At 44.4% G+C, this 11309-nt stretch overlaps 1 protein-coding gene across 1 annotated transcript; it reads left to right on the top strand.

Moving 5' to 3' along the window:
• Window positions 1-4977: 4977 nt before the first annotated feature.
• LOC306962056 (uncharacterized protein) lies at window positions 4978-10714 on the top strand. Its single transcript, XM_079555086.1, has 2 exons — window positions 4978-5622; window positions 8254-10714. Exon 2 carries the CDS (start codon window positions 8332-8334, stop codon window positions 10057-10059), a length of 1728 nt encoding a protein of 575 aa, XP_079411212.1. The 5' UTR covers window positions 4978-5622; window positions 8254-8331; the 3' UTR covers window positions 10060-10714.
• The last annotated feature ends 595 nt before the right edge of the window (window positions 10715-11309 follow it).

Genomic DNA, 11309 nt, shown 5'->3' with positions numbered 1-11309 from the left:
TTAGGTTCAAGTCAAACGCTCGTCGTCTCCTACATCCAACATCAAGCTCTTAACAAGGAGCAGGAACTCACTGTCCATAATATTGACAAAATAGGATTATTGGAACGGGTTTGAGCTCATCTTAATAGTAAATGCACAGAAACAGGAAGTACTGGCGCTCACTGCTTCAGATTAGCGTAACTAGCGAGGCCGCATTGTGCGACGAGCCTCTGCTTTCAAAACATGACATTTTTTTAAATAACGATACCAAAAACTCCCATCTTAACTTGAAAACTGAACTTTATTTCCTTGCGAAAAGACAAAATAGCGATAACCGAGTTGAAAACCCCGGGACTGCCTTTTGTTTGGGACGCACTGAGATGATTGTACGGTTTTGCTCAGAGCTGGTGCCGTTTCCTTGTACAACATGCCGACTTGAGCATGGCACACTGTATTTTCTGCCTTCTTTTTTGCGTTCGGGGCCCGATCTTGTCTTTACGGTTATTATTATGATTATTATTAACTATGCGCTATATACAGAACTATGCTGCAAGAGTAGATCCATAAAGGGCTCTTTCCTCCTCTCTCTCTCTCTCTCTCTTTCTCTCGTTTTCCTCGACCGGTTTCGCGGCGGCCATTTTGCATGAGGCTGTTTGACGAAACTGAATCCCTTTAACATTACGACACTTTCCCACGCGCTCATCGGTAAAAACTTCACAGCAAATGTTCCTCCAGGGTTTGGCTGGTTTGGAAATCACAGGGTACTTCACGTTCTGATGTAACGCAAATTTATAAACAACCAGAACAAATCAAAAATGGACATATCACACATTATTGTGGCTGTTACTCGGGACCAGCGTGGTTGGAATTACTCCATAAAAGTAAAGCGACCACTCATTACTGATTACGCCTTCTTAAGTAACCTAGTTACTTCTGTGGTTTCTCTTCTTCAAAAGTACTCAGATTACTGATTACTTGTTACTTTAGCACACAAAAAAAAAAATCAAGTCGGGCTGTTTGGCTCTGCCTCACGTCTCGTTTCCACAGAACCGACAATGGACCACAAAATTCTCTGCTTTAGACGAGAGAAACTCTAAATAATGTCTATATTTCTACCACACTTTGGAGTTTTATTGAGTGTAATAATAATAATAAGACGTTTTCAGCTTCAAAATATTACAAAAAGTCATTGATAGTTATTGACAAAGTAATGAAATCAGTTTTGCAATTGTTAATATAATACATTACTGTGTTAATTTAAAAAGTAGCCTTATTACAGTAGTGGATTACTCAGTAATCCGTTTTTCACCAACACTGCTCGGGACTCCCACACTTTCAAAAATTAAACATCTCAATATCAAGCAGTGAAACATTTAAAATTGAGGTGAACAACGTTTACCCACTATCATTAACCTACATTTACTATAAATGCTGTTTTAAATTAATAATCTTCTAGAAGTGGAATAAAAGTAGTGAAATAAAACGTGTTTTGTTCTCTTTAGTATATTAACATAGACATTTGCGGGAAAAACACTGTGCATCTAAGTATAAAGCATTTGTATCAATTTCATAAAGTTGCAGGCTGTTTTCTTGCATTCCTGCGACAGTGACCCTGAGAAGTGACCCTGCCAGTGGTGAAATGTGCCTATAAACTCGTCCCTGTGTAGTATAAGGACGCCATAAATGATTTGGGAAAGTTAGGAGTAAGTTTGGACACAACCATCATTTTAATTTAGTGGCTTCCTCTTTCATTGTTTGTAATAAAAAAGAGAAATAAATAAAAATTAGGTATAGGGCCTTTAAATAAGACTTTATTTTAACTTTATTTTAACTTCAAAATCATCTTGGGAGTCCCAGGTCAGTGCCTCGCGACCCCAGCTTTAGGAACCACTGCTTTAGGGCAACTCAACACTGAAATGTGAAATGTATATGAATGGGAGAGTCAGATTCTGAACAGGAATGAAACGCCCCCTGAAGGCAGAAATGGGAATGAATAATCAAAAAACAATAATAACAGTGTCATCAATATGAAAAAAATGTAATGGTAATAAAAAAAAACCCATCAAATCCTGGAGGAACTGCAGCTTCACCACTTCACTCCATTCACTGTCTTCGTTTGTTTGAACATTAACGATAACAGGCTGTGAACATAACGGACCAACGGATGATGAGAGCCGCAGTTTGGCCTGTTTTCAAGTCGAATTAGTTTATTAAAATAGATCTCGTCTGGCCCTTGGATTGGCGTTAGCACAAGCTAAGTCGCCGTAGTCACTCTACCACTGACTCTCCACAAGGACGAAGATTTGTCCCCGTTGTATTGCCGTTACAATGGGGAATCCGGTTCAATTTTCATGCTTGAAATTCAAGTCATTTCCAGCTTCGTTTCGCTTTTTTGCTCTAAAACTATGTCTTCCTCGATCCGTTGGTCCATTTTCGCTACAGCCTGAAGTTGCGTTTGTTTGTTTTTTTCAGTTGTTTGGCTGCGTATTTACGTAGATTTATCTTTTTTTCCCCTCCGCCCCCTCTCTCCTCGGCCCGGTGTACAGCCTGAGACTGTTAAACTCTATACTCCAACTGTCCGTGTTTCTGTTCGAGCGAATGCTGCTGAGTGCCTCGTATCATTTCTAATCTTGGTTTTAAAAAGAAGAAGATACCCTTTTATTAAAAACTACTATATCTGGCCCGCTGTGGGTTCAACCAAGGCCCGCTCCGAAACTGAACCGGCCGTTAACAGTTTGACCTGCAGGGAAAAACAACAAGTTATATTTATGGCAAAATCTGCAGTGCTAATTTTGCCGAGTAGAACATTTCGTCATGATGTTTTGTCAAAGCAGTATATTTTCTGACTAAAATTAAGACTAAATCTAAATGAAAACTAGTAAATGAGACTAAAACTATGACTGAAATCTCCAGACATTTTTTGTTGAACTTCAGTGATACGCGTTGCCAACTGCAATCTAAAAAAGAAGCAACATTTTCTTTAAATTAGTAATTATGTCCTAGATTCAAGCAACTAATTAGAGAAATCTGTCCATGACGCAAGTTTGCTTTTTTCCCCTTAATTTAAGTGTAAAGAAACTTGCTTCATGGACAAATGTCTTGAAATGAGTTCCTCAAGTCACGGACAAATTCACTTCTTTCAAAAATATGTGACTTATCACTGGATTACTTTTGGCAGCGCTGTTTGAAAGAGCCTCATGCCATTTAAATTCACTGCCAAAGGAACAGGCCTGTGCTTTGTCCACGTGGGAGACGCTCCACGAAGCACAGAATATCATTAATACATATGTTTGAATACATACAAAGTTCTCTGAGGTCAAACCGTTAGTCTGCGCCGCCTGTGGTTTGGAGTGCGGTGTCGTTGCGGAGGAGAGCCCTGCACTGACTGTCTGCAGTGAAAATGGCATGCACTGTTTGTCTCTAACAGGTTTCCACTTAAAAAAAAAAAAAAAAACATACACACACACACAAACACTTTTCTCTGGGGCCGACCCGGTGTCTGTGCATGTTCAGTCTGAGTCCACGCTGCAGCGAATCCACGCGGGCTCACAGCGGTGTGCTCCCCCGGCATCAGGACACAGGCATCAGTGAAGAAAACCAACCATATCTGAACTGGACATTGACTTCAATCTGACCCGAAGCAGAGCTAAATATTGTGATACTTAGCAGAATGACGAAGTATCTAAACCCAGAGGTGGTCAGTTAAATTTACAAAAGTACAGTGCTTATGTCGTTTTTGAGTATCTGTACTTTACTTCTTCTCTTGTGAACTTCTTACTTTTACTCCACTACATCTGAAAGATAAAAATAATACTTTATACTGTAGTGGAGTAAAAATAATACTTTTTACTTCACTACATTTCCATAAAAGCTCCAAAGTTGGCCACATATATTGTCCCATTTTAAGCTTTATAAAACACTCCAGAACAGTAGGTAATGTTCTTTCGTCGCCAATGACTCATAGCAACTAAGTAGGTTTTGTCCCTGGAGCGTTGCCATGCAGGTGGCTTCATGTTTTTAAACCGACAAGTTATTATTCACACTTATTTAAAACAATGTGTACTTTCTACTTTGAATACTTCAATACTTTCTACAGCAAATACTTAAGTACTTTGACTTAACTAATAATTGTACTGAGTATCTTTTACTTTAATTGGAGTAATATTTAATCACAAGTATCTGTCCTTTTTACTCAAGTAACAACAAAACGTTCTTTGGCCACCTCTGTCTAATACCCCTGTGATTCACTGATGCCCTGCTCTGAAGGCTGCAGCAGTGCATCCTGGGGGGGTGAGTTCTTGTGGCTCGCGGCTGAGTCTGAACGGTATGAGTCTGTTTTGTACGGCACTGACGCTCCATGTTGTGATCATTGCATGCACAGCATGCTCTTTTTACTCTTTGGTTTATGAGGTTGTTTCCAACTTAATGTGGAGAAAATATCTACTGTTTCAAACTAAACTGTCTCAGTGTTTTTTTTTTATTGCATTCAGTGGTAAATGGTCTCAACTTATGCTCAACTTTTACTCAAAGCGCTTTATATCAAGGTATTCATACACCAATGTACACAGACACTGGAGGGAAGGTGTCTTGCCCAAGGACACGACAAGAGTGTGTACCTGGAGCCAGGAATCGAACCCGACACTAGACAAATATGTCAAAAGTTGCCTATATTATCATTATTAGATACAGAGTATATTACATGCCCTCACCTGTGGTCATGAGATCTGCGTCTCTCTGTGGCCTGGTGTTGTCTCGGGATCCCCCCAGAACAGCAGGAGGGAGTGTGTGTGGATAAGGAAGTCCCGGCATCTATGCTCAGACTGCAGCGGAAGAAAATGAAAAGATACAAAGGGTAAAAAGGAACAAACAAAGAAACAAACAAAAAAACATATACATTGTGTAGAAATAACAGAATATGCCTCATGCATATCAGGCAATATGTACACATTTACAAATATAAAGATCTAAATGTAGGATAATATAACTTACAGTATACTAAAGGTGGCATAGAAATAATGGTTGTTTTGGCAACTTTTCTGGTCCCAAAATGTCAGGAAACACAAATGAATGCAAATGAGTGAAGAAAATACCATATGACACAGTTTATTGAAAGGACACACAGACCAGTGGCTGAAAATGACTTGGAGCTGTGATCTCGCAGCAGGTGTTTGCTGCTTCAAATGAACACACTGTCTGTGTTTGGTTGTGTCTGAACATTTCTCTGGTTCTTGCCCTGAGAGAGCCTCTGTCTGTAGTCACGCCCCTGACACAGATCTCTGTGATACGGGCCTATTCACAGAGCGCCCCCTGGCGGCAGAAATGAGAACTTCTGCTGTCTACATACTGTGCACAGATTCTTTGTGTTGTTAAGTTTCACTCTGTGCGGACTGGGTTTGTCTTTAAATCCCGTTATCCTGGAACGGAGTTGACCCTCCACCGCCGGTCTTCCCCTCCCCCTGTAGCGGCTCTTCCCTCCCCCTGTAGCGGCTCGGTGCGCTGCGGTTTCCGGTGTCCGTGCCTCGGAGGATGGCGACCAGCTCCAGCCGCATCCCTTGCACCAGCACCGGCCCCTGCAGCACCGACAGCGCGGAGAGCCACCAGCAACAGCCAGCTGACTGCAGCCAGAGGTGTCGGTAAACGCCGGTAAGTCACTGCGCTCTCCCGGGCCGTGCTGCTCCTCTCTGCGGGCTGCAGGCGTCTCTCCTCCGGCTGCAGGCTTCACGACACCCCGCTCCCTCTGGCCTCTGCCACTGGTCCTCCCGTTACCGTCACCGACAAAACCAGCCGCCGTGGCGAACAAATGTCACAACCATTTTATCCACAATGGTTTACAACAGCTTTAGTTTTTTCCTGTGAGACCAGTTTATCATCTGTCTCCTTTGATTTCGCGGCCTTCCATTTGTTTAGTTAGCATCGTTAGCATTAGCCGCTGGGCTAACGACACTTTTGACATTAAACTACATTTCTGCGCAATAAATGGCTTTCTTTCTCACTGTATCCACGGTTAAGCTTCGATATGTCAGAGATAACGCTGCCATTCGTGTTTTGTGCGTACATTACGGTGAAATGCGCATTATGACCTGGACAAATGCATCAAAAATGAACCGCTATTTAATTTTGTCGCCAGGAAATAGACCAACCCCCCGCTCATTTACAGCGCCCCTGTGCAGACACCGCTGTATTTGATCTTATCTGTGCATTTATAAACGCAGCATCGTAATTACATAAAGCATGACGCCTTTATTGAAGATTAATAAACTGGTCTGTCCAGGTCTTTGAGACGTGAACCAGTTTCATTTGGGCCAATGATGCTGATGCTCCTCCGCATCCCATCAGGTCAAATGAACAAACCAAATCAGGATGTTCTAACAGTTCCCCTCTCCCTCATCTTCCTTATCCGAAAGTAAAGTTGTAATGCAAATCAAGGCGACCCGCTGTGAATGATCTCTGTTGGTTTTGTAAAGATTTATTGGTGGAGTTGGTGTGAAACGTCGCACGTAAGGCCATTGTTTCACTAATTACCCGGTGTTTGCTCCATTATTCATCTGGCACAAGGCTGTGGTCTGCACCTGTTTTGTTTATTAACCTTTGGCCAAGTTTTAAAATTCACCAATAATTGATCTGCACTCTTAAATATCTTACTATTCTTTTTCTGCAATGATTTTTTGGGAAAAAATACCCCATGAAACCAATGCTTGTTGATTTAATATTCTGAAACTTGTCATAGTCAGCAGCTGAACACCTTGTAGGGTTAAACATGAAGAGAAAGAGGGCTATTATTATTATTGCTATATTATACAGTTTTCAAACCATTTTGACACAGTGCGTTCTATTTAGTCGTTTTGCAATGACTAAACTGAACATTTCCTCATTTTCAGTTACTTTGTTTTAGTCTTTGTTGGCAAAATGTCATAGACCTTGGTGATTTAGTGACGTGATATGAATATTGTATGTCCAAATATTGCGCTAAAGATAATTTAGTATTTTACATTTATATTGTGTGGCTCCAGATAGCGCGCCCTGAGCTTCCAGCATTTATTTACACCTTGAGTTCCTTTTCAAAGGCCGTGTGAAGTTTTGGCGTTGTGGTTCGAGGCTGATCGAAACAAGGAAGCAGGAAAATGTTATCAACTGGATTGTAAATTTGACCTGGTTCGACTTGGCTGTAACGCATTGTCTGATATTGATCATTTAAATGTGGTCGTTTTAATAATTGATTGTTGTATAACTCCAATAAGTCTGACATCAAATGCTTGTTTGGCAATTCAGTGATTTATTTGCTTGCCTTACACAGTACCTGTCGTTTGACGCTGTTGGTTGAAGGGTTGTGTTATTGATTAGCGGCAACCGATGATTTTTGGGGCCAATATTGATAACAAGGTTAAGAAGGTTATACATGTATTCTTACTCTTCTTCTCTACTGCACATTAGTGATTCATGATGTAACCACTTTGTCGGTGAACAAGGGCAGATTATATTCATCAAATGAATGCATTATCGATTATGAAAGCAATCGTCAGTTAATATAATTATTATTTATATACTATTATTAATATAATTATTTACTGGAGAATAGGGCCAAGTTTATAACATGTTCTCTGTCTAGAGAAAAAGTTGTATAACTGAGAGCAGGAATCAGGTCAAAATAATGTTGTCAAGAATCAGGTCAAAATAATTCCACAAATGTTGTTCATGAGGTCCTCAGATGATTTAGCGTCCCCGTGTTTATATTTAGTAAAGAATCTCCCGTTCATGCACCTTTAGCGATCTACCAATTAAAATGTTCCCAGTGCGCTGCAGCCCTATTTAATTTAAGTAAATGTTAACATTTGAACTGAAGAGGCTAAAATGAAAACATTTACTACAATGTTACGGATGGTTATAACTTGTATATGACTATTTACATTTGAGTTTTTAAGCTTTTACACACATATTAGTGATGCAGGTAAAAGCCAAGCCTCTTTAACATTACACATGACCAGTGTGCATCATTTTAAGAAGTATTGCTCCTCCTGTATGCTGCGGAAGCATCGAAACATCTTGTACTGTGTAAAAGTCACACTAAAAAAAGCAATCAATTGGGTAGAATCTCGTTTTCAAACCGATGCATTAATTAATTCAAGACTTTATTAAGGACACAGAAGCATTGTCAATAGAGGGAAAAGTGAAAAACATTCTTGTCCTAGTTGTCGGGCCTCAGTTTTAGTACTTTTGTTTGTTTGTTTTCCAGCTCATTCACACCAGTTTTAATTTTTCCTCTTTGTGTTTTTGCAGAGCACTCAGTCATTTCCTGCCTTGAGCTCAGAGCATCTTCGTTCATTTCTCTGGCTGTGAGTCCTTCAGAAGGTCGACATGACGGAGGCGTGGCAGGGCAACCCCGCCGTGGTGCATACTCTGCCCCAGGGAGCGGAGAGCGCTTTGGGCTGCGCGGTGTACGGAGTGGTCCTTCAGCAGGACGCCTCGTCCCTCCAGCAGGCGCAGCCGCAGCTCGGCGTTCAGGCGCAGCAGACGCAAATGCAGGTCACCAAGTGCAATGCCTGCGGCCAGGACATCTCGCACCTCGCCAACCCGCACGAGCACCAGTGCATGGTCACGCAGGATCGCTCGTTCCAATGTACGCAGTGTATGAAGATTTTCAGCCAGGCCACGGACCTTCTGGAGCATCAGTGCGTCCAGGTGGAGCAGAAGCCGTTCGTCTGCGGCGTCTGCAAAATGGGCTTCTCGTTGTTGACGTCGCTGGCGCAGCATCACAACTCGCACGGGAACGGGAACAATCCGATGAAGTGCTCCATCTGTGAGAAGACCTACAGGCCCGGATCCGGCAACGTGACCCCGACTTCCTCCGCCGCCAACCCCCAGCAACCGTCCAACGGCGAGACGTCCGGCGGCGTGGCCTCCATCGGCGAATCCTCTCCGCCCGCGTTCGAGGCCTCGTCCCCGGACCGGCCGTACAAGTGCTCCGTGTGCCACAAGGGTTTCCGCCACCTGTCCGAGCTGACGCGGCACGAGCGGGTGCACACGGGCGAGAAGCCCTACAAGTGCGACCAGTGCGACAAGAGCTTCAGCCAGTCGTCCCACCTGGCCCATCACCAGCGCACGCACAGCTCGGAGCGGCCGTACAAGTGCGCCGTGTGCGAGAAGAGCTTCAAGCACCGCTCCCACCTGGTGCGCCACATGTACGCGCACTCCGGCGAGCACCTGTTCAAGTGCAACCTCTGTGAGATGCACTTCAAGGAGTCGTCGGAGCTGCTGCACCACCAGTGTCAGCCGGAGGGGGAGCGGCCGTTCGCCTGCGACTCGTGCGGGAAGAGCTTCAAGCGGCCGTCGGACCTGCGGCAGCACGAGCGCACGCATTCGGAGGAGCGCCCCTTCCAGTGCGAGGAGTGCCAGATGAGCTTCAAGCAGCAGTACGCGCTGGTCCGCCACCGGCGCACCCACAAAAACCCCGCCGACCGGCCCTTCAAGTGCAACCTGTGCGACAAGGGCTTCCTCCAGCCGTCGCACCTCCTCTACCACCAACAGGTGCACGGCATGGAGAGCCTGTTCAAGTGCGCCTCGTGCCAGAAGTCCTTCAGCCAGTCGGGCGAGCTGCTGAAGCACAAGTGCGGCGGCGAGGTGGAGAAACCGTACAAGTGCGACGTGTGCGGCAAGGGCTACAAGAAGAACTCGACCCTGCAGCGCCACCAGAACTCGCACTGCACCGAGAAGCCGCTCAAGTGCTCCCTGTGCGACAAGCGCTTCGTGTCGTCGTCGGAGTTCGTGCAGCACCGGTGCGACCCGACGCGCGAGAAGCCGCTGAAGTGCCCCGACTGCGAGAAGCGCTTCCGGTACTCGTCGGAGCTGCAGCGCCACCGCCGCGTCCACACGGGCGAGAAGCCGTTCAAGTGCGCCAGCTGCGACAAGAGCTTCAAGCAGCGCGAGCACTTGGCCAAGCACCAGAGCGTCCACTCCCGGGAGACGCAGTTCAAGTGCGTGTGGTGCGGCGAGCGGTTCATGGATCTGAACGCGCTGCAGGAGCACACGGTCCAGCACACGGCGGAGGGCGAGAGCTTCCCCGAGGAGCAACAGTGCATCTCGTAAAACCCGCCGGGAAAAGAGTACCTATGAAAGAAACAAAAAATAGCATCTACGTTTAATATTAGGGCGTAAGCAAGGACCGTGACTATATTAGAGAATCATATTGTGCTCTTATCGTCCTGTGCGCCGCGGTGAACAGAAAGAGGCTGCGTTTTTTTAATGAATTCACAACAAGAAATAAGATATGATTAAGAATTTATGACTAACGTGGCGTAGTTCTCATTAGATATATGTGCGTACCTTTATACAAGACTTGACCACACTCTACTATACTGTACTATACTGTACATGGCCCTTTCGTTTAGGGCCCAACCGATTTGGTGAAGGGGGTTGAAAAGACAGACATAAGTTTATATAGGAGGATGTGATCAGTTCTTTTGGCTCTTAGTGTTTTGGCTTTTTGGCCCATTGTCACTTCGCATTATCCTTGTATCATTATGGAGTTGTTTATGAGCATCACTGGACCCTCTTCTGACTATCAGAACTTAAGCATGGGCGATTCTGTTACGTGCAGAGCAGTTTATGTAGGGCTCATTTTAAAGATCTAACCCCTTCTTTCAGATGCAAAGAAACAGTAAGTCTCTTTCGTTCCGGAGGTATTCTCAGGAATATTCGTTGAGTCAACGTCGGCCATATCGGCAACATTTTGACCGATAGGCCCTGTCGGTCGGCGCCTACTTTCCTTTTTTCAAATGTTCAAAACAATGAGGCCTGCCATGTTTTATAACCAGAGAAGTAAATTTATAACCAGAGAAGACGTAAAATTGGCTGGTAAATATACGGTTAGCTCTGGTTTAGAAACTTTTCACACCACGCACCATCTTGTAATAAAGTATTTGACCTTCCAAGTTCCGCCGGGCCTGGATTAAACTGAAATCGGGACTAAGCCGGGTCCAAAATAGTGCCCGTAGTACTAGCGGTTGGGTCTTTCCCCCCCCCTTGGAAAGCGAGTATTTGTTAAATATAAACATTCCTTTCCTTTTATTTGTCCAAAACCCTGACCTTTCTTTGTTTCGATATCTTTGTCGTGACTTGCTGTCCCCGTGAATGTGCCATTTATTCCGCAACCCCCCTTTTCGAAACCGTTAATGCCACCGTCTACAACGCGAGCCTTTTTCTGTTCACCGATTGGCCCTAAAACATTGCTTAAGCTAAAACGCGCCAGCCTTTCGCCCCCTTCACTTCTCCCCCAAGATTTACCTTTTCGTTTTCCCGACAAGACTTGAAGCAAATAAACTTTCGAAACGCGGGAC

This window comes from Gobius niger (genome assembly GCF_951799975.1).
Source record: "Gobius niger genome assembly, chromosome: 4".
Taxonomy (NCBI): Eukaryota; Metazoa; Chordata; class Actinopteri; order Gobiiformes; family Gobiidae; genus Gobius; species Gobius niger.
The sequence above is the reverse complement of the archived record's forward strand: the minus strand, read 5'-3'. Positions and strand labels throughout refer to the sequence as shown.

Excerpts from the sequence above, each read along its gene's own strand:
- LOC306962056 (XM_079555086.1), top strand. The coding sequence starts at position 8,332 with ATGACGGAGGCGTGGCAGGGCAACCCCGCCGTGGTGCATACTCTGCCC.